The sequence below is a fragment of the Pygocentrus nattereri genome, chromosome 10 (assembly GCF_015220715.1).
Source record: "Pygocentrus nattereri isolate fPygNat1 chromosome 10, fPygNat1.pri, whole genome shotgun sequence".
Taxonomy (NCBI): Eukaryota; Metazoa; Chordata; class Actinopteri; order Characiformes; family Serrasalmidae; genus Pygocentrus; species Pygocentrus nattereri.
In genome coordinates this window covers 41,203,293-41,227,718 of record NC_051220.1, presented here as the reverse complement: position 1 = coordinate 41,227,718, position 24,426 = coordinate 41,203,293, and the positions used below count along the sequence as shown (strand labels likewise).

Here is a 24,426-nt window from a genome sequence, read left to right as displayed (position 1 = left end):
GACGTCCACCTCTAAAAGCTCCCTCACAGAAGGTTATTTCATGAAGTGATTATTAATATGCTGCCTGATATTTGAGACATTTTTTCCTATCATTTACCTAAAAAGGTTTGGGCTTAAAGTTTAATTTTAACTTTACAGGAAAAGGCAAAAACCTACTTTACTTTTAATGTAAGTCAATGGAACCAGACTTTATCTCCAAGTCATTTTGGGCCATTTCTTTTGGTCCATTCATTATGAAACTTAAACATAATGTAAAAGGACACATGCACTTTCAAAACATGTCAAAACCTGAAAAACGATAAAGATGGATATACGAGGTTTTCTTACAACAACAGCAATTTGTAAAATCTATACAGGACAGAAAAATACACAAAGAAAGGCTGTACTACAGAAAAATATCCCCAAAGAAAATGTATTCTTTTCAGATTTACTACTATTTTACCAAAATCGACATTCAATATAAAGCTCAGAAGATTCGTGTAGGTTCTCTGGTGGTTCTGGATGGTAAATAAAGTGTTTATATCTGTGTTGTAGTCATGGCGACGCCTGGTTCCCATCACCACCACTGTAAAGACGTCTGAACCATTTCACACCAAACAACTCTGAATGTCTGTTTACATCTCACTGAATTACGCACAAAGTTTGAAAAATGAGTTCCCCTTTAACTAACTGGGATGCAGGTTATACGCGTTATCACATGATCAGAAATAGCAGTGCTCAATTATACAAAACATTTGGTCTCGTCTGCCAGCTTCATATAACAGTGCGATTCATTCTCTCCATGTCTAAGGATTTAAAGTAAGCCGTTTTCTGACATACTTGCTTTCTAAACGGATGAAGACATGAGGCAGCAATTAAAACGTGCTGCATAGAGACAAAGGCCAGACAGTTACAGAGCACATTAGAGTAAAGAGGATAGAGTAAAGAGTCGGGCCGGCCAGAGCACGAGAGAAATCAGTGATCACTGCGGTCACTAAAGCCTTCTCTAATCTGCTACTGTCCCACACAAGCAACAAACACAGACTCACTGGTTTAGAGTCCATTCAGTGATTCACACGCTAAAGCCACACGCTGACACACACACACACACACACACACACACACACACACACACACACATGCGTAAACACTTAAAGTCTGGAAGTCTGAGATCACTGTAACTGAATTAGTCAATATCTACTATTAATAATCAGTAACTACTATAAATTACACCACTGCTTTACATTCTACAAATCCCAACAGCATAACACTGAGTGAAAAGTAGAATCTGTGACATTGTATCATCATCTTCATCGTCTTCATCATCATCCTTAACCGCTTAGTCCAGATGGGGTCGCGGTAGCAGTCGGGAGAGCAGAGAATCCCAGACGATGCTGCCCCTCCCCAACTTCCTCCAGCTCATTCCCAGGGACCCCAAGCTGCTCCCAGGCCAACTTGGAGATGTAATCCCTCCAGAGGGTCCTAGGACGACCCCGGGGTCTTGTCCTGGTAGGCCACACCTGGTACACCCCTACCAGAAGGCGTCCAGGGGGCATCCTGATCAGATGCCTGAATCACCTCAGCTGGCTCCTCTCAATGCGGAGGAGTAGCAGCTCTACTCCGAGCTCCTCCCGGATGGCCGAGCTCCTCACCCTATCAAATAGACTGTAGCTGCCGCTCTGCCAAGAGGCTCATTTCCACCGCTTGTATTCGCGATCTCGTTCTTTCGGTCATTACCCACAGCTCATGACCACAGGTGAGGGTCAGGATGTAGACCGACCGGTAAACAGAGAACTTGGCCTTATGGCTCGGGTCCCTCTTCACCACTACAGTCCGGTACAGTGACCGCATTACTGCTGCCGCCTGTCCCAGCCTGCGGCCGATCTCACCATCCCTCTTCCCGTGACTCGTGAACAAGACCCCAAGATATCTGAAGCCCCCCACATTTTAACAGGAATTTCAGAATTTCTTAGTATTTGGTGGTGTGTCCCCTTTTCGTTCCACTGACAGCGTGCACTCGGACTCCACAAGCTCTCTGAGCATTTCTCAGTAGATCAAATCCACCCGAGAGTCGACTGGACACGAGCATCACTGGGAGAGATCAGAATAACAACAATCTGACCTTTTTGGTCAGTTGGTCCTGCCGTAGGAGGAGACTGAACATGGAGATGCAGAGTTTGGCTACTCGGCTGCTCTTAAATGGAACCAGTTGACAGAGAGCAACAGAAGATCCCCGACACTGGACACTTTTAACCCCAGGCCTGAAAACGTTCACATCTGAGCAGATGTCAGCTCAGTTTAAACACCGGCAGCGTTTCTACAGCCTTTTCCTCAGCGACGCCACTTTGTCATGCTCATTTTCAATTCTAATAATTAGGGTTTTAATTATCCTAATAATGTTTTTATTTTATTTTTAATTGATCAATTCGGCCCCACTTTATATTAAGTGTTTCTAATGACTGTGTAGTTACACATGAATAAACGATGCAACAACAACGTAACGACTAATGAATTAGTCAATGCTACAGATGGATCACGGAGGTCCAGCCTATGTAATTACACAGAAGAAGTACTGAAGATTTTGCTGTATTTCTAAGTCACCATTCAGAGTTTCTGCACAAAAAGGCAGGTAGGTTTGTTTATATGACACCTTTCATACACGTCATTCAAATCGCTCCACAAATGAGAAAATACAGGGTCATTTAAAGACTAAATAGAACAGAAAAACGAAGAAATCAAATTAAAAATCAAGATTAAAAATTGATTTTAAACGAGACAAATTCAGAGTCCCACTTCATATTGTGTCTCGAATAACTTCGTAGTTATGGGTGAACAACAAATGTAACAACAATGTAACTACTAATGAATTAGTCGCTATTACAGGTGGATTACAGAAGTACAGCCTGTTATTACACAGGTGTCTCTTCTACACAGGAACTGTCTAGTGTAGTGTTAGTTACACTGTAAAGTAAGTAGACAGCTCCTGTGTAGTTATTATGTAGTTACTGTGTAATAAGAGTGGTAATACAGACGCTGCTTTGGGTTTAATGCAACACATTTAATGTTATTAGAGGTACATGTTAATATAAGGGGGCGTCTGCTGTTCCGTCTCATTACAGACTGGTTTAAAGCTGAAACTGGTTACAGAGTCTCAGCACTGGCAACATAAACACCAGCTAAATGTGAGGAAAGCTGGCAGATACAGTGTAAATAACGTCTTAATGTACGTTATTATTATTACCGCTGGAAAAACAAACCTGAACATCTGCTGTTCCAGTCTGATTACAAATATAATTACATTTGTGTTATTACCCTTGTGTAACTACATGAGAGAGAACAGGCCGATGCAGTGATGCACTGTAACAGTGACTGATTCATTAGTAGCTACATTGTTGTGTTTGTTGTTCACATGTAACTACACAGTTATTAGAGGTACTTAATGTAAAGTGGGACCATCAATGATTTCATTTTACTGAAGTTATTGTACAATGTCTTCAGTCTTGTGTTGCAGCATGAAAGACCGTCCTTTACATTTTTGCCACATTATCCATCGCTTTCTCGACTCCAATCGAAATTAGGCTTGAGCAACATGCCAATATTTCTCATCATTGTGATCAATGACATCACACCATGCTTTTCTGGGCATATCTTAGATGTTGCCAGTACCTAAACACTGATTAACTGCATGGCTGATTACAAAGAGAGCATAACTAGTCCTGTTTCATTGGATGTGGTGCAGCACAGCATGTAAAACACTGAATAACAACCACAGTATTCACAGTACTTTGTAATTGGTTGGTTAGTGTGGTGGGTAACACCTCTGCCTTCTACACTGTAGACTGGGGTTCAATCCCCTCCTGGGCAAACACCCCACACTATACTAATAAGAGTCCTTGGGCAAGACTCCTAACACCACCTTGGCCTGCCTGTGTAAAACGATCAAATTGTAAGTCGCTCTGGAGAAGAGCGTCAGCCAAATGCCCTAAATGTAACTGTGGGACCACTTGGTTCATTTTTTGTCTGTTCCAACTAATCAAATCTCAACGAAATATCGTGATGCATATTGTGTATCGAGAAAATGCCTTGAAGTATCGTGATCATGCTATACACCGATCAGGCGTGACATTCTGACCACCTCTGTGTCTGATCCACTCAGACCAACACAACACACACTAACACACCACCACCACGTCAGTGTTACTGCAGTGCTGAGAATGACCCACCACCCAAATAGCACCTGCTCTGTGAGGGTCCATGGGGGTCCTGACCACTGAAGAACAGGGTAACAGAGTATCAGAGAAACAGATGGACTACAGTCTGTAACTGTAGAACTACAAAGTGCAGCTATACAGTAAGTGGAGCTGATAAACTGGACAGTGAGCGTAGAAACGAGGAGGTGGTCAGAGTGTCACGCCTGATCAGTGGATATACAGAAATTGATGGCTGAGCTTGCTGCACTCACATGTGGATAAGTATGTGATGTGAACTAAAGGTATAACAGGCTGACAGCAGTAGCTCTGGGGGCTTTGTAGGGGTTAAACTTTCTCACTTGTCCAGTTTGCATCTACAGGCTCAGCACAGCCTCCCCAAACAGACCTCCCTGCATGTTGAAAGCAGGTCAGAGCAGCTCCATGTTAATGTAAACGGAACTCAGCACACACACTTACCCCGTTCTCACAGGCCTGCTCCATCTTCCCTCTGCTCTTCCTGCTGGCCTGGTCCGCCGGCTGACCTCCTGCAGGGCAGACAACAAGATAACATCATGTCTCAGCGCTCTGAACGCTCTGAAGTCAGCGAGGAGCAGCACGCCACTCAGCTCACCTGAATTACAAAACCACATCTCTCCCAGCAGGAGAGGAAAACGGGCTTCTGTGCTTTAAAATGGGGATGAAAACGGAGCTTTTTTTCACAATATGTTCCACTGGATAGTAACGACATGACATCACGGGACACTACAAACAATAAAATGATTATTATACTAATGTACTTTAGTATGATTACCATTATTACTACTACAATGTAAACCAAATCATATTTACACAGACTTTGTTGACGAAACTAAACACGCTGACAGGTTGCAGCTGAAGCGCTTTCTGTTCTTTACGGTATGGCACAACTGACAATATGGAATATCACCGTTTTATTCACTTCTACACCAGTATACCTTCTACACCAGTATACCTTCTACACCAGTATACCTTTTACACCAGTATACCTTCTACACCAGTATACCTTCTACACCAGTATACCTTTTACACCAGTATACCTTCTACACCAGTATACCTTTTACACCAGTATACCTTTTACACCAGTATACCTTCTACACCAGTATACCTTCTACACCAGTATACCTTCTACACCAGTATACCTTTTACACCAGTATACCTTCTACACCAGTATACCTTTTACACCAGTATACCTTTTACACCAGTATACCTTTTACACCAGTATACCTTTTACATCAGTATACCTTCTACACCAGTATACCTTCTACACCAGTATACCTTTTACACCAGTATACCTTCTACACCTGTATACCTTCTACACCAGTATACCTTCTACACCAGTAAACCTTTCACACCAGTATACCTTCTACACCAGTATACCTTCTACACCAGTATACATTTATGGACATATAACAACATTTATGGACATATAAGGCTTTCACTATCTTCTGAATGTTTCAGTTTCTACTATTAATTAATCAGTAACTACTATGAATTATTTAGTAACTTATATGAATTATTCAGTAACTACCATAAATTATTCAGAGCCATCATAAATTATTCATTAACTACTATAAATTATTCAGTAACCACTATAAATTATTCAGAACCATTTAAATTATTCAGTAACTACTATACATTATTCATTAACTACTATGGATTACTTAGTAACTACTATGAATTATTCAATAACTACTGTAAATTTTTCAGAGCCATCATAAATCATTCAGTAACTACTAAAAATTATTCAGTAACCACTATGAATTACTCAGTAACCACTATAAATTATTCAGAACCATTATAAATTATTCAGTAACCACTATGAATTATTCAATATCTACTGTGAGTTATTCAGTATCCATTTTAAGTTATTCAATATCTATTATGCATTTTTCAGTATCTACTACAAATTATTCAACTACTACTATGAATTATCCAGCAATTATTATGAACTATTCCGTCTAGAGTTCAAAAGAGTTTAAAGGGTTTAAACTTGTTTGCTTGATAGATGTGACATCACACAACACTAAATAAATAAAAAAAATCCTACCTTTTCCTCTTAAGACAATTCAAGCCTTCAGCCTGTACCGGCAATCAATCACCACAGCAGTGACCACAGAACGAGTCTGGACTGTGATCCCGTTTGATGTGTTTGCCTGATCTACTGTAGTCCGGTGCTGGTCAGCATTGGGCCTCATTAGCAGCCACTCTGCACCTGAACATGTGACTGGCCCCAAAACACAAGCCTGTTTTTCAGCGAGTGAGTGATTACAGACCTCCAGCTATTTCTCTTTTGTGAACAAACTTTGCTACGCACCCATCCCGCCCGGGCGATCTATAAATAGTCCTGGGTTTAATTCCCTAAATCCAGAGTTGCATCACTGTGTGTAATCCTGCGGGAGGCTTTGGAAATACCTGCCGCTGTGAGAGTCAGTGTGGGCGGCGTGTTGGAGTGGGAGAAAACAGCACCGGCTGCGCATTTCAGCTGCGCATTTCAGCCGCTGCTCAACACCTCAAGTGTAAAAACGCTTTTAAGCAATTAAGGGAAAGTCACAACACCAGCTGAACTCTCTTCACTATCACTACTCATTTCCCCTCTCTCTGAGCAGATGCACTATGCTGTTCTTCCCGGCTCCATGCTTATCAACAGGCGGTCTTGCAGGCTATTTGCCCCCTGTAGAGTCCAGACAGCCTTAAAACCAGAGGCTTGGCTCCATCATGAAAAAACCCTCAATTTTCCATTAAACAGTAGAGCCTGGTGTAGATATAACTATTGTACTGTTCACTCCGCAGCCCTTCCAAAACAGGCTGCAGTAAATATTTATTTACAAGTGCTTTTATTAAAACAAATACTAATTTAAATACACACACACACACACACACACACACACAGGAACAAAACCTCTCCAAAATAGTAACTTTACAGGAGAAGGAAAAAAGCCTACTTTACTTTTAATGTAAGTCAATGGAGCCAGACCCCCCCCCCCCCCCCAACAACAGGACAACAGGCATTTTCAAAATATGCCAAAACCTGAAAAATAACAAAAATAAAGACGAAAGGTTTTGTTCCTATATAAACTCACCAGCCACTTTATTAGGTACAACTGCTTGTTAATACAAATAGCTGATCAGCCAATCACACGGCCGCAGCTCACTGCATTTAGGCGTGTAGAGGTGGTCAAGACGACTTGCTGAAGTACAGACCGAGCATCAGAACGGGGAAGAAAGGGGATTTAAGGGGCTTTGAACGTGGCGTGGTTGTTGGTGCCAGACGGGCTGGTCTGAGTATTTCAGAAACTGCTGATCTGCTGGGATTTTCACACACAACCATCTCTAGGGTTCACAGAGAACGGTCCGAAAAAGAGGAAATATCCAGTGAGCGGTCAGTTGTGTGGACGAAAATGCCGTGTTGATGTGAGAGGTCAGAGGAGAATGGACAGACTGGTTCCAGATGATAGAAAGGCAGCAGGAACTCAAATAACCAACCAAAATCTCTGAGGAACGTTTCCAACACCTTGTGGAAAGTGTGCCATGAAGAATTAAGGCAGGTCTGAAGGTAAAAGGGGGCCCGACCTTTTACTAGCAAGGAGTACCTAATAAAGTGGCCGGTGACTGTATATACACACAACTTTTTTAAAATATGAAAACATAATTGCATAATCACATGATCATAATTATCAGAGTTGACTGCAAGTGGTATCTATAGGTCTCAACAGTTAGGAAGAAAAACCACCAATCTGGCCACTTTATACTTGTGCTTTAGTAGCTACATGTAATAAAAAAACTAGAAAAAAGACAATAAAATCATTGCTTACAATTATTTATATGGCAATTACTGAATAGACCCTGTAAACAATGCATGTTGTTCTGTCTAAATTCTTAAATGGTTGGGTTGCCAGTTTGTTACCTCCACCTACCTTATAAATACATTCATTAGTCATTTTATCAGAAACACGACCAAACAGGGACAGAAACATACTACTGCCCATCTGTTGCTGCAGATTCGATCAGGCCCCCTCTGCCCCATTCATCACCTCTCCGTTTCTGACCACAGAATCTCTGCTGACCAGGTATTATTTGGGTGGTGTTCCATTCTCAGCACAGCAGTGTCACTGCTAGCCTGGGAGTGGCCTGATTTGGTCTGTCTGAGGTAGAGAGGTTAGCACAGGTCAGTGGTGAGGAGGCCAATTACCCACAAAGACGATTAGTTACGTAATACAGGTCCAGCCTTGCTGAGCCAGAAGCTGCTGGTCACACGTATATGTGTCATGGAAAATAGGGCTTGTCTCAGATAGGACAGGAATCTGAACAGTGAGGGGCCTGGCTCTGGAAAAGGAATCTGGCAAGCATCAAAGTTTTTGTCCAGAGCAAAACAGACACGGTTCAGCCAGTGAATGCTGAAGGTACACTGTGTCCAGAAGTGTCCATTCACCTGCTCATCCAACATTTCTTCCAAATTCTAAAGAGTATTAACAAGGGTTATCCCCCCAATCACAGCCTCTATTCTTCCGAGTAGGGTTTCCTCTAGATGTTGGAACGTTTCGGCTCGGATCTGATTCCATTCAGCCATGACAGCAGTGAGGTCAGGCACTGATACTGAATGATTCTGGATCACAAACACGACTCCAACTCACCCCAAAGGAGTTCAATGAAGCCTCATCACTTTACCTTAAACCAAAGATGTTCAACGGAGCCTCAACATTCCTAATCAGCCCAAAGAAGTTCAGCTAAGCTTCATCACTCCAACTCACCCCAAAGGAGTTCAATGAAGCCTCATCACTTTACCTCAAACCAAAGATGTTCAATGGAGCTTCAACATTCCTAATCATCCCAAAGACGTTCAGCTGAGCTTCATCTTCATCACTCCAACTCAGCCTAAAGGTGCTCAAAACAGCTTAATCGCTTCATCTAATCCCAAAGGTGTTCATTGGAGCTTCATCTGTCTTCCCAAAAGGTACTTTTATTGCTCCAACTTATCCGAATGATGTTCAGTGGAGTTCCATCACTCCAAGAAATCCCAGAGGTGTTCAGCAGAGCTTTATTGCCCCAGAACACCCTAAGGGTGTTCAACAGAGCTTCACTCTAATTCATCTTAAAAGCTGGTCAGTGGAGATTCAATATGCCAATGTTTCAAACAAGTTCAGTGGAGCTTCATCATTACAACTCATCATGGAATTCATCACTCTAATGCATCCCAAAGGCATCCAGTGGAGCTTCATCATTCCCAAAGGTTTCATTGGAGCTTATTCACACCAACTAATCCCAGAGATCTTTGGGGTATCTTAATCACACCCACTAATCCCAGAGATGTTAAGTGGATCTTAATCAAACCAACTAATCCCAGAGATATTCAGCGGATCTTAAACACACCAACTAATTCCAAAGATCTTCAGCGGATCTTAATTACACCAACTAATCCCAGAGATATTCAGCAGATCTTAATCATGCCAAAAAATCCCAGAGATCTTCATTGGATCTTAATCACACCAACTAATCCCAGAGATCTTCATTGAATCTTAATCACACCAACTAATTCCAGAGATCTTCAGTGGAGCTTAATCACGCTAACTAATCCCAGAGATGTTCAGCGGAGCTTAATCACAACAACTAATGCCAGAGATCTTCAGTGGAGCCTAATCACACCGACTAATCCCAGAGATCTTCAGAGGAGCTTAATCACGCCAACTAATCCCAGAGATCTTCAGCGGATCTTAATCACAACAACTAATGCCAAAGACCTTCAGTGGAGCTTAATCACACCAACTAATCCCAGAGATGTTCACTGGATCTTAATCACACCAAATAATCCCAGAAGTGTTCATCTGGAGTTTGACACATCCCAAAAGTGTTTCATGGAGCTTCATCACTTTAACTCGACCCAAAGACGTTCAATAGAGCTTCCCCACTCTAAATCTCCACAATAGTGCTCAGTGGATCTTCGTCTTTTCCCAAACAGTACCTTTATCGCTCCAGCTCTTGCCAGAGACATTCAACAACAGAGTGAACATGCCCCAAAGATTTTTAATACAGCATCATCAGTCTAACTTACCCCAACGACGTTCAATGGAGCTTAAATCATACCAACTACTCTTGGAAGTGTTCAGCTGGAGTTTGACACATCCCAAAGGCATTCAGTGGGGCTTCATCACTTCAACTCAGCCCAAAGATGTTCAATGGAGCTTCTCCACTTTTAAATCATCCCAAAAGTGTTCAGTGGAGCTTCATCTGTGTTATCCCAAAAGGTACCTTTATCGTTCCAACTCTTGCCAAAGATGTTCAACAACAGAGTAAACGTATCCCAAAGATTTTTAATAGAGCTTCAATAAAGGTTCAATAATCTGACTTAAGCTGAGCCTAATCACTCCAGCACATCCTAAAAGGTGCTCAGCTGAAGGTGGAGTTTCATCAGTCTAACACCTCCCAAGTATGTTCAGTCAGGTATCATCACAAAGGTTTTCAATGTAGGTTCCAAACTCCAGAGATCATAACAGTGGATCGAACAGTGGTGGGCTTTACTGTCCTCTAATTGATGCTTGGCATTGTGCATGATGATATATGTGGCTGTCTTATTCTACAGTCCATACTTTTTAATTGGTTTTATGTGGCTCTGTGTGGGTCAAAATACATTCTACTACTTAGCAACATCGTCTAGACAGTGTAGTTCAGGGCTGTGAAGGTGCCTGAATATTCATAACCCTTGGATTAGGAAGTCTCATATTAAACTGCCCCCCCTTCTACTCCAACTCTGGCTGTAATGTTGAATCTAAAGCATGTGAGAATGTTTTGAAGGTGACTCTGGTGGCCCTGTTCGTTACTCACCCTTCTCACTCGCCTTGGCAGGTGGATCCTCACGCCGCAGGTAAAACTTCACCTCCTGCCTCCTCTGACCCCATTTTTGCAGGTGCTCCAGCATGGGATGATCTAAAGGGATTGCTCTCTCTGCGAGGAAGAGGATTCACATTTTCAGCCTCGAACAGAAAGAAACTTCTTTTCAAACTTAGCTGCCGGTTTTTCCTGTACAACAGCCTTCAACTTGCGAGGGTGCGCAGTGATTTGGGAATCATATGGGTACTGGCAGATATTTACTTAAAATGTTTGGCATCAGAGAGACTGTTGCATGTGATATATTTCAAATCACTAATATTTCACTATTGCATGTGAAATATTACAAACAAAAAATATTTCTGTTGATGTTTCTATTGTCTACCAAAAGAGCAGAATGTTAAGATGATGGCTGTTTACTGGGCTAAATTATTTGTATTTTATTCATTTTATTTGTATATTTATTATATTTACTTCCCTGTAATGCTAAAACATGTGGATTCAATTGTAATTCAGTCCTAAATATGAACATGAAAAATATCATAAATCAACGCCCCACATTTCTCATATCGGTGCATCTGTAGTAGCTACACTCACAGGCCATTTCATGAGAAACATCCACCTCATAAGTGCAAGTTTGGCTCTGTTGTCAGAAACTGACCATTAATGAAGGCCTAAAGGATCATATTTGGTCAGTGGTGGTCCTGATGTGGTCCCATTTCACTGAATAATGGGGTTGGGGGCAATAGACAAGCTACAGTCTATAATTTGTGCCTTTAGAGTGTGTCTAATGGCCCGTAAGTGTAGGTATAAGGCAGGGGTCAGCAACATTTACTGCCCTGTTACAATCTCGCCCAGCTTGTCGCTAATAAAAATGCGAAGAGAGATTTAAGATGAACATCGATAATTTAGAGACAAATGGACTTATTTGCATCTATAATCACTCCAGCTGGTTTCCTGACACGTTTAATCTGTCAAACACTAAAAAGTCGCAAAGCTGAAGTTTTTGAATTCTCCCTTTCCACCTTAAATGGTGCAGCAGCTACATTCTGGCCCGTCAGTCACGACTTAAGGCGGAATGGAAAATTCAGACAAAAAGCTGGCGAATGAGAAGCAATTCAGCCTCTTAGAAAGTTGAAAGCTGAGACATTTTACAAGAAACTGTTCAAACCTTTGAAAAAGTTTCCTGCTGGAGATGCGAGAAAAGTGGCTATAGCTGAGCTGAAGCTGAAAGCAGAGCAAAGTAGGTCTGTGTTATGATTTATATCATATTTTTTAGCCATTTTTACAGGCAAGATGGTGAAATGTTACTTCAATAAAATGGACATAAACTGCTGTGGCTCTCAAGGTGGTTTCATTTTTGTTGAAATGACAAAAATGTCTCTTTTTAACGTGCAGATTGCCAACCCCTGGCATAGGATAATAAACCTAATAAACTGACAGCTCACCGCCTAATAAACTCGCTCCCCTCTCCTACAGACTGTAAATACCTGAGTGGTATTAAAATAATCAAGCTAAAAATGAAAAGAGATGTATGGATGTCCTCCACGGCTCTTAAGATTAAAAAAAGAAGTATATTTTTATAGACGCCTGTAGATGTCTGAAATCTAGGGCAAGTGTAGCACAGCAGAGTGCTGAAGAAAAGTCTGATTGAAAAGGTCTGGTTCTCCTTCCTGAAGGCTAGCTTTGCTGAAATAGTCCAGGCTGGTCTGACCAAGAAGTATGAGTAGGTCATTGCAATAACAGGCCCATAGGGGCTTCATAAACAAGCCTTAGGGGCGTGAGACGTCCTGACCCACTTACTGGTTCATATGGACAGGGGAAGTATTGTTATGTGACAGACAGAGTGATTCTCTGAGGGAGAAGAAGCCAATGAAACGTATCCATTCAGAGGTGTTAGTGGTGTAAGAGATCTCAGCGGTGAGTCTTTCTCTGCCTGCCACAACAAGCACATCCAGAGTGAAGACACAACTCTATCTGGGTGTTCCAGCAGCTTTAAAAAGCGCATAAGCAGCATAAGCCAAATATGAGAAAATGACGTATGAAATTAATGACAGTATCTGCTGACGGGATCTGATGTACTCCAAAACAACGGTTTGTTTTAATTCTTAAACTGTAGCTGACCTGGGTGTGGGTCCCCACTTCAGTTCCTCACACTTATAACTATAAAATTTACATCTTAGGTTCATAGTACCAAATAATTTACAGTAGATACTGAATAATTTATAGTAGACAATGATTTTTTTATAGCTGTTACTGAATAATTCATAAGAGATACTGAATATTTCATAGAAGATAAATAATTAATTGTAAATACTGAATAATTCATAGTAGTTACTAAATAACTCAAAGTAGAAACTAAGTATTCCATAGCAGTTACTAAGTCATTCATAGTAGATACTAAATAATTTGCAGTAGAAACTGAATAATTGATCATAGTTACTACACAATTAATAGTAAAAATTAAAAATGAAATAAAACAGTCATTAAATAAAACAAAAAGAGAAAAGTTTCACATTTTAATTAATGTGTTACAGCACAGTGGGAAAGATAACCACGTTTACATGCAACCTAATAATCTGTTAATAATCCGACTAATAGCTTAATCGGAATAGAATATGTCCATGTAAACACCTCAATCGGAATAGTCTAGTCTGATTGAGGCCATTCAGAATACAATTTCTATCCGATTGAACGAGGTGGGTACACCTGTAAATAATCCGTTAAATAGAAGAATATTAGCCATGTAAACGCCTGAATCCGATTACATTCCCTTTCGGAATGTGTAAGTACATTCAGCTCATGTGCTCAACTCATAAACAGCTCTGGCAAAAGTTTATACCGTTCAACACGGCGGAGCAGAAACTGGTCTGCAGAGGAGACGAAGTTCATGCTCTGATCTCAAAAAGACGGCGGTGGGACGGACGTCCAGCTTATGTGTCTCAGAGCACGACGTCTTCCTCTCGGCCTTCTTTAATAAGGACACGTGAAGGACGTTTTCCTGAGTCTGACGTCATTTTAAAGTATTTAAAATCTCAAGCACTGCTCACTGCTGCTCATCTCACTCTGACTGGACTCACGTGATGTTGGTTGTCATGGTAACGTTTACTCTAAGCGGTCCTCCACGTCGGATTACTTGCAGTGAGCATGTAAACAAAGGTTTTCCATCAAGTTGTTGAATAGAGTGAGGATGTAAAGACCTCAGTCTGAATCTGTAATCGGAATCTATTCAGTCGGATTGGCAAAAATCTTTGCATGCAAACACAGTCAGCGTGAATCTTTCAGTCTGGGAGATGCAGTTGTCTGGGTTTCTTACCGTTTCCTCTCCACACTTCAGCGAGGTGGCAGCCGCTCTCTCCGGCCTCCTTGCAGAACATCACCACGTCCTTACACAGCGTCTCCGCCGTGATAGGCACCTCCGTCAGCAGCTGCTCGTTATCACTCAGGAACACTGGGATAATCATCTAGGAGGGGAAGAGGAGGACGGACGATAACTGACCGTTTCTCAATAAGCCTGCAGTTTAATAGGGTTTAAGAGGGTTTCAGGAGTTCTGTCAAAAAAGAGCAACCTTCTTTCAGACATGTTCGGTCCCACTTCGTATTAAGTGTCTCTAATTACTGTGTAGTTACACATGAATAACGTGTGCAACAACACTGTAACTACTGATGATTAGCCAGTGTTACAGATGGATTACAGGAGTACAGCCTATGTAATTACACATGTGTATCAACTGCAGTTATCTTGTATCTTTTTGATACAATACAGATCAGAAGTCTTTTCCAGCAGTTAAAGGGTGTATGTTTTACATAACTACTGTGCAATAACTGTGTTGTAACAAGGTAACCTTATTACATCACATTGTTTATGACATTCTGTAATTACACTGTACCTACATAACAACTACACAGGAACTTTCCTGTAGTTTAGTGTTACAATTACACTGTAAAGTGGACAGCGCCTGTGTAGTTGTGTAGTTGTAGTTGTGTAGTTACTATGTAATAACATAGTGGTAATACAGACGCTGATTTGAGTTCATTGCAACACATTTAATTAATGTTATTAGAGGTACGTGTTAATATAAGGGGGCGTCTGCTGTTCTGTCTCATTACAGACTGGTTTAAAGCTGAAACTGGTTACAGAGTCTCAGCACTGGCAACATAAACACCAGCTAAATGTGATGAAAGCTGGTAGATACAGTGTAAATAACGTCTTAATGTACGTTATTAGATATTTTCCTTTCTTAACTTCTGCTGTTCCGGTCTGATTACAAATGTAATTATATTTGTGTTATTACCCATGTGTAATAACCTGAGAGAGAACAGGCTGATACAGCTATTAACATACACTTGTGTAATTACATGAGGCAAAACTGAAGTTGATACACTTGTGTAATTACATTGGCTGTACTTCTGTAATCCATCTGTAACATTGACTAAATCATCTGTAGTTACAGTGTAATTGCATATGTTATTAATTTGTAACTACACAGTTATTAGACACACTTAATCTAAAGTGGGACCACGTGTTCTGCTCTTTCTGTCCGAACTCAGAACATCAAAAAACCAAGCATTTACTACTCTGGACAAGATGAAGACTAGACAGGGCAACTTTCAGAGGTGATTTAGAGCACCAGCTGCGTCACTCGCAGACCAGCAGTCTTAACTTTACTCAGAACTTACATAACCCCGCTCACCACTCTCAGGAACGTTTAAGATCTTTCCGGGGGTCGCTCACAGAGCAGCTTTAGACACGCGGCTCAGGGAGCTGTGCTGCTAAGCTGCGGCCACAAATCTAGCCAGCGAACCTGATGAGTCAGCAAACAAACCATAGAGTTTAAAGATTTGGGACCTCGGTAGCTTGAAGATTTGCGGAAATGTGTTTCCACTTTTGGAAAAACCTCCGCTGCTGGAAACCTCGACTCAAGGTCAGACCAGACTTTTAAAAACTCCCAAACTGCGGGACGCACGCATCACAGGTTCACGGTCATTACCAGTGATATCCGCAGTCATTCATTTGATGACAAATCAGTTCATTAGAGTCTTCAAAAAAGTCAAACCACATGAAGAAAAACGAACCATGCAGAGCTTTCCGAAGACTCCACAGCACCTTACTGAAAATGATGAGCTAAGACGGCTCGAAAAACGTTCATCTGATCTACACTCTTAAAAACAACGGTTCTTCGAGGGTTTCTTAGCAAAGAAAATGGTTCTATGACCTTGAACACTCAAAGAACCCTTTGCATGATTAAAAACCTTCAGACTGATGGAGAATGTATTGTATATGCTTCTATATAGCACCAAAAAGGGTTCTTCTATTTTTACTTCTATTTTTCGTCTACATATAACAGAACCCTTTTTGATGCTATTTAGAAGCCTTTTTCAAAAAGTTTCAACATAGAACCATTTACAGCACATTCTCCATCAAACTGAAGAACATTTTAAATCATGTAAAGCAAGCATGATTGGGTTCTTTACCAAAGAACCCAAGAAGAAATTGGAAATCCCTTGTTTTCTAAATTAATTTATCATAAAAACTGATCTTCACCACAAGTATAAACAAACACGATGGGCTAAAGCTAATACCACACAAACAATTACAATCTTTCAAGTCTTTGTTGCGCACACCAATTAAACACTCACAGTGCTGGTGGAAAAGGTGAGTGAACCCTTGGATCTGGTTGAACCTCTGGTAGCTGCAGATTAGACCTGCACTACACTCAAGAGGAATGTGGGACCATTTCTCCTTACAGAACTGCATCGGCTCTTTTTAAAGCGGGGCATTTGGTAAATTGTTGCCATATGGCAACAAGGTGCTATCGTACCACAGCACCATAAAACACAAACAAGTTTAGCTTGTACTTAGTCAAATTTACAAATATTGGAAATTAATACTATTTCAATTGGTATTTTGAATGGATGGTAATAATAACATCATTACAAGAATTCCTGGTCATGTGCTGTCATAAACCATTTGTCCTTTAAAAGTAATTTTTTCTGCAATTAAATAGGAAAACACAGATTTTAAGTTACTGCTTTTTACTAAAATTGAGCAAAAGTAATTGTGCACCGTGCAATAGAGGGTTAATCAAATGTCCAGTGTGAACCACTCTCAGTGGCTGTCCACAGCATCTCTGTGTTGTTTTCAGTGTTTTTTATTGGGTTTAGGTCTGGGTCCTGAGTGGGTCACTCCAAAAGGCCAAATTTCTTTTTTAAGTGCTAGGAAACCGAAACAGATCAGACGCTCGCAGATTTAAAAACAAGGTGGTAGTTTACGTAGAGGTTTAGGAGAATCACAAAGAGGGTAGTCCTAACTGTCCAAGGTCAAAACCAGAGACCTTGAGAATCACAGCCAAATGGACATCAAGAGCGTTAAACCAGTTACCAGTCCACACTCAAAACCAAGAGATCATAATAATTACAGCAAACAAGCCAATAATGGCAAACACTGACAAAAGTAGGTCAAAAAACACGAAAGACAGGTCATACATGAAAAGGCTTAACAAAGACAGAACAGTGTCCATCAAGGAAGTTTGGCAATACTTCACAATGTGCTAGTCTAAAGCCTGAGCCTAAATACTCACTAGCTAATGATGAGAGATGACAAACGGGTATGTGAGTTCAGAATCCCGGTGAGGAGCAGCGTAGGAACGAATGCTCTTTGGTGGATTGTGAAGTGGAAGGTGTGATATTAAGCATTTCCATAGTAGATTTACTTTGGTGTTTAGGGTCATTATCCTGCTGCATCACCCAGCTTGTATTGAGCTTAAGCTGGCAGACAGACACCCTGACATGATCCTGTAGGACACATTGATAAACTTGGGGATTCATATTTCCCTCAATGCTGGCAGTCAGTTCAAACCCAGAGGCAGCAAAACAGCCCCAAATCATGATGCTCCCACCACCACACTTCACCACACAGATGATAAAGCCTGAGCTTAAATACTGACTAGCTAATCACATGAAAATCACATGATCTTCCAATGGCTCATGGGAGTTGGAGTCCTCTACACAGTCCATGGACTCAACTGATTCAGCTGGAGAAAGAGAACAGGCAAAGGAGGCTTCCACGGCAGACGGAGTGACATCATGCAAAGCTGTAGTAGATTTACGTTGGTGTTTAGGGTCATTATCCTGCTGCATCACCTAACTTGTACTGAGCTTAAGCCTGGAGGACACACTGATAAGGGCAGTCGTGGGCTGAAGGTTAGGGAATTGGCCCTGTAACCGGAAGGTTGCCAGTTCGATCCCCAATGCCGACAGTCCATGACTGAGGTGTCCTTGAGCAAGACACCTAACCCCCAACTGCTCCCTGGGTGCCATGGATAGGGCTGCCCACTGCTCTGGGCAAGTGTGCTCACTGCCCCCTAGTGTGTGTGTATTCATTAGTGTGTATGTGGTGTTTCACTTCACGGATGGGTTAAATGTGGAGGTGGAATTTTGTTTGTGGGACTAAAAAAGTATCACTTAATCTTAAACTTGGGGATTCATATTTCCCTCAATGCTGGCAGTCAGTTCAAACCCAAAGGCAGCAAAACAGCCCCAACTCATGATGCTCCCACCACCACACTTCACCACAGGGATGATGTCAAGTTGGTGTGCAGTCCCCTTTTTACGCCATATGTAGGGCAATGCATTCTTCCCAAACAATTAAACCTCAGTTTCAGCCGTCTACAAAACCTTTGCCCTGTAAGTGTTTTGGAGTGTTGCAGTGCCTTTTGATGAGTTTCAGGTGTGCAGTGGCAGCAGCTTCCTCAGTGGTGACCTGCCATGGACACTATGCCTGCTAAAATAAGAGATGATAAGAGATGTTAACCAGTTCCACTGATTCTTCCGAGCCTTTAGCTTTTGCTCCAGGGTTCTTTTTTCCTTCGTTGAGGATTGTCCGGTATGCTGTTCACATACTTTTTCCACATGTTTTCTTCATCCTGATGTGATGAGTTGGATGTTGGAACAAAAATATGGCCTGTCTGGAGGGCCCTGAGAACCAGGTTGGGAGCCACTGTACTAGGCAATTATTTTGGATAAAATTATGATAAGTACTAAGACAATTGAACTAAATAACAGATTTTACATATTAAACGAATAAAAGACAGAGTAAAATATCTCAATTATTTGGAGGAATAAGGTCGTGAACACAAACACACTCACCAAATTTCCTACAGAGTTTTAGACCTTATTAAACAATACTGGTCAATATTATTGCTTATCTGAACTTTTGGTTCCTTACATTTGGTGTCCATCACTACATTTTCATATTGGTCAGGCCCTAATATGTACAAATTTTCTGAATGCTCAGCCCAGAACCTCATCAAACCCTGACATCTGGTCACCCTAACCTGGGATGACCTCTGAGAAGTCCATGCATTTGGGCAGCACATGTAATTCATAACAGCAGAGACTGCTAAGAAATAAACCCAGTGGCCTCTTCTCCGACTCCTCCTCACTTCAGTGAATAACCTAAACATATTAGTTCCATAAACAAGCCCAAATTCCACTCACACCCGCAAACGGAATGAAGACTCTCTTCCAAGACGTAAAGCAATCACTCCAGACATGCAAGGCCAGATTGAGCGGAGAAATTCTCTAAGGGTTGGATTACAGGCCGAGCTATAATAATCTGATTAGAAAGGGGGTGTAAACGTGTGTGCGTGTGGCCAAGAAGCAGAAGCCACTCCCCACACTAGAGTGGTATAAATCCACAGAGGGAAATGTTCCTGTCATCTGCAGGGAGGGAAGTAATCCCTGCCTGGAATTCTGCCTGGAGTTCAACCGGCACAAGGAGGTTTCAAATAAAAACAGTCCAAGCCAAAAAAAAACCAAACAAAACAAAACAAAAAAAGTGCTCGATCTCACTGAAGCTTCATCCTAGCAGCTCTGCTCCTCAACCTCGGCTGGAGCCTCCAAACAGCAGACTGATCTTGCAGAGCGTAGCAAACAAAACGTATTACGTCATTTTCAATCTCCTTCATTTCATTCGTCCTTTTCAACTTTCACCAGTGTTAGAAATTCACAGACCAACTCCGACGCTCGTGAAAAGAGAGATGGACGCTTAACACCCGGTTTAAACATGTCGAACGACCGTTCACAGGCATGCGAGCCATTAACGAGATGTGTTTAAGTTAACGTAGATATACGATTGGGGAAAACGTTCCATATGTTAAAGTAGAGCCCATACAGGATGTATATGTACATGTCACGGCATATTTTCCTCCAAACAAACTCAAATAAACACTTTACAAATTGTCACTGTCATAAGAAAAGCTTAAATTTCCAGTTTTCTGAAAACCATTTAAAAAATTCCATTTCTGTTACATGTTCTAACAGTTCTCTACTTAAGAGGTTTTTCCAGAGCTAAAAGCTTTTATTATGACAGCGACAAAAAACACTCCACACGCTTCCACACATTCACTTTGGCATGACCCCAAATGCAGGTCAGAAAGGTCAACTTTCCAAAATCTCCTCACTGCCAGTGTCAGACAAGTGTGGCTATTTTAAGCAGCCTAGTCTAAAGTGCCTAAAGTCCTTAATGTGGCGTCCCTTCCCCAGTCCACCCCTCCAATCGTCCAGCAGCCTTGTACCTGTCCAGCCAAGTGGCCCTCCAAGAAACTAGTCCTTCAATTCATTTGCCCCTCATCCCACCAACCCCTAGTCCATTAGTCTCTCACATCATTAGCCCTCCAGCTCACAAGACCATTAGCCTTCAGCCAAGTAGCCCTCTAGGCCACAATTTTTCTAGGAAATTTACCCTCCAGCGCACTAGCCACTACTCCTTCAGCCCTTCAGTCCACAAGGTAATTTGCCCTCCAGCCCACAAGATTATTAGGCCATTAGCCCTTCAGGCCACTAGCCCTCTAGGCAATCAGTCCCCAAGGAGCCAGCCCACTAACCCTTTCCACATTCCATGAAAAACAGCCCTCCAGCCCTCCGGACAGTGTGAGAACTTCCCAAAACAACCCATACGCATGAAAAAGGGAGCCTTCTAGCCGTTCACCTTTTCTGGACCGAGGGATGCCTTGAGCTTCCTGTCCTCCTTCTTTTCTGTCCGTCCTCTCTTCTGCAGCCACGGTCTGGCCTTGGATGTGCTGACCAGGCTGCGGAGAACCACGCTCAAAAAACGCTTCATGGAGTCCTGGAGGGAAGGCAGGACGAGCCGGAGAGAGCCAGCCACCATCAAACTTCACTGGGACATTCTCACTTTCTCTCCCCCTCTCTCTCCCCCTCTCTCTCTCCCTCTCTCTCTCTCTCTCCCCCTCTCTCTCTCTCCCTGTGTGGGTGCCTGACTGTCTGCCTGCAAGTTTGTAAGTGCAGGCACTAAGTGAGAACTTGAGGCAGGGGGGTTAGAGGGGTGGTCTAAGCATGGGGAGGAGGGCAGTGGGGGTGTGCTCTGGGGCATCTGCATCACACGGCTCGTCTCTGTGACGTTCGCCAGGACAGGCAGAGGTGCTAAAGACAGATAAGAGGCGCCTGGTGACAGTAAACATGCTGCCCACTGACGCTCCGCTGATGAAAAATAAACAAACACAGCCGACACACGGACAGGCATCTAACTCTGATCTGCACGTTACCCAGTAACACATTAACCAAAAGCTTCAATATAAAGCCAGATCTGCAGAGAACAGCAGCACGTGACATACAATATCAGTCAGAGTTTAGAGTCACTTGTTAAAATAATCAATGATATAAAATCAATTTTGTTTCAGATTCATGGATAAAATGATACTAATATGATCCACAACTTCACACGGTTTAACTAATTACAGTAGGAAGCTGTAAAAATGAAATGAAATGTTGAAATGAGATGTGTCCAGAATGATGAACGGAGCTGCAGAAGATACAAAAACTGCAAAGGAAATAAAATTAAATAAATCTAAAAGTCTAAAAGTCTAATTAAAAAATGATCAAATTTGGGGGTAAAATTTAAGATGGAATTACTATAAATGGACAATAACACTTCAAAATGAAATAGATGACATCAGACCTGGACGAAAACCATTTTGCTTTGAGCGACTTTAAACCTTAATTATGTTTATTTTATCAAACAAATAACTGACTATTCTATTTGTTTTGTTATTTTTTTATTTGCTGAATTTAATATCCTGGGGTGGGGGAGTCATACAATGTGTCATGATTGGCTCCTCCCAGTCCTGTCCATGTGCTCCTGTAGTGTTTACTTCCCAGTCCTGTCCATGTGCTTCTTTGTTTTGGTTTTTAGTCCGGCCCCTTGTTTTGTGACCGTATTGGCTCTCTGACCATGGACTGTCCTGACCCTGATTTTGGATTTGCACTTAATAAATCTCGCTCGTCTCCGCACATGCGTCTGCCTCATCATCGCTCCACGTTACAAAAATGCGGCCTGTGCAAAAGTTACGGCACAGTTTTACATTTTATGTGTTTTTTTTCTCAATATGTTAGACTCAGCAGATAGAAACGGCTAAAAAATAGAAAACTTGCAGTAAAATTAGTAAAACAATGCCATGTTTAAGTTAAAAGTGTTAAATTATTTTTACTCAGAAAATCAACACAACATGTCATTTGAACGGAGTGTTCAAGCTTTTAAATCTGCATGTATGAACATTCAATACACAGCACTGTGTGAAAGTTTTAGGCGTCTAAGCAAATGTTTAACCGATTGACCTCAGCAGTGAGTTTATCACAATATACATCAGAATAAAGTCACATTCATAATTCAAATAAACAGAAAAACTATAAACAGTAACAAGAATTTCTTGGGTCCATATTTTTCCTGGACACCTTCACAGCCGCCACAGAGACTCGTTAATATCATCAATTACATCATGAGCTCAATTTACTGAGCACTGATTGGTCAAACCAGGAGCTGCTTTTTAACTACATATAATACTGGGCTTCCTCGAGGAGGAGAGGCTTGGAGAAGGGTAAACAAACACACCAACATCCAGAAAATCACTGTTTACTATATTTACTGTACATTCACTGGACACTTTATTAGGCACAGTTATTCAACTGCTTGTTAACACAAATAGCTGATCAGCCAATCACACGGCTGCAACTCACTGCATTTAGGCATGTAGAGGTGGTCAAGACAACTTGCTGAAGTGCAGACCAAGCATCAGAACGGGGAAGAAAGGGGATTTAAGGGACTTTGAACGTGGCGTGGTTGTTGGTGCCAGACGGGCTGGTCTGAGTATTTCAGAAACTGCTGATCTGCTGGGATTTTCACGCACAACCATCTCTAGGGTTCACAGAGAACGGTCAGAAAAAGAGGAAACATCCAGTGAGCGGTCAGCTGTGTGGATGAAAATGCCTTGTTGATGTGAGAGGTCAGAGGAGAATGGGCAGACTGGTTCCAGATGATAGAAAGGCAGCAGGAGCTCAAATAACCAACCAGAATCTCTGAGGAACGTTTCCAACACCTTGTTTAAAATCTGGCATGAAGAATTAAGACAGTTCTGGAGGCAAAAGGTGGTCCAACCTTTTACTAGTACCTAATAAAGTGGCCAGTCAGTGTATATTCATAGTTTAACACCTATTGAATGATTAACATCTCTAAATATACGACTGACCACGTTTTTGGTTTCCTAATTTAACGGAGACAACTGGATAAACATAAAATTAAAAGGATAACATGTTTTCAGTGTCCTGTACACTTTGGGCTCAGTTTGACCACAGGCTGTTTTAGCTTTAGAAAACATAAATATTAACATTTTACACACATTTGTTGTGGCTGTTCTGAAAGATATTGAGGTAACTAGAACATACTCCTCCAGCCATCTGATGAATTCATTAAATAGGCCTTTATTATACGCCCACCTGTCCGGCTGGACACTGATGGACGACCGACTGCTGAGCTCTCCTGCTACTCACTTCAGACCAGCTGCCTACGCCCCAGCTACCACCACCTGCCTTGGACTAGCTGCCCACCCTACACTGATGTTCTCATAGACTCCCAGCTATTACTACTACTAATACTACTGCTATTAATATTAGTAGTATAATAACTCTGTAGGTAGTCTGACCAGAGGAGGACGGGTCCCCCCTGGTGAGCCTTGGTTCCTCCCAAGGTTTCTTCCTCAGCTCTGAGGGAGGTTCTCCTTGCCACCGTTGCCCCTGGCTTGCTCACCGGGGGGTTTTTACATTCATGTTAAAACTCTGTCTTTTCTGGAATTCTGTGAAGCTGCTTTGTGACAAAATCAGCTGTAAAAAGCGCCACAAATAAATTTGACGACTTTTTTTCACCTCAGAAAAAGTGACGTTCGTATCATTTCAGCTCAATATGAAAAGGTGGGTCACTTCATCTTCGTCACACACTTCATGTGTCCAGAATCGCTGGAAAATCCGAACACACAACCAAACTGGATAAAGGATATAAATATAAATTCTTCACTATGATAACATGAATGAACGTCTACAGAGTGACGTA

General features: G+C 41.7%; 1 protein-coding gene across 4 annotated transcripts in view; it reads right to left on the bottom strand.

Annotated features, from left to right (window-relative positions):
* Positions 1-24,426, bottom strand: part of ppp1r13ba (protein phosphatase 1, regulatory subunit 13Ba) — a 98,195-nt gene that overhangs the window by 61,515 nt on the left and 12,254 nt on the right. For 2 of the 4 annotated variants that reach the window (XM_017685631.2, XM_017685633.2), the window contains exons 1-4: positions 21,019-21,269; positions 14,344-14,491; positions 11,025-11,144; positions 4,647-4,714 (exon numbers count right to left, since the gene is read on the bottom strand). In XM_017685631.2, coding sequence (XP_017541120.1) covers positions 4,647-4,714; positions 11,025-11,144; positions 14,344-14,491; positions 21,019-21,198 — 516 coding nt within the window. In that variant the 5' untranslated portion in view covers positions 21,199-21,269. Of the gene's footprint in view, positions 1-4,646; positions 4,715-6,255; positions 6,486-11,024; positions 11,145-14,343; positions 14,492-21,018; positions 21,270-24,426 lie in introns of those variants that run through there. The other 2 variants (XM_017685634.2, XM_017685636.2) reach the window with 2 other exon arrangements.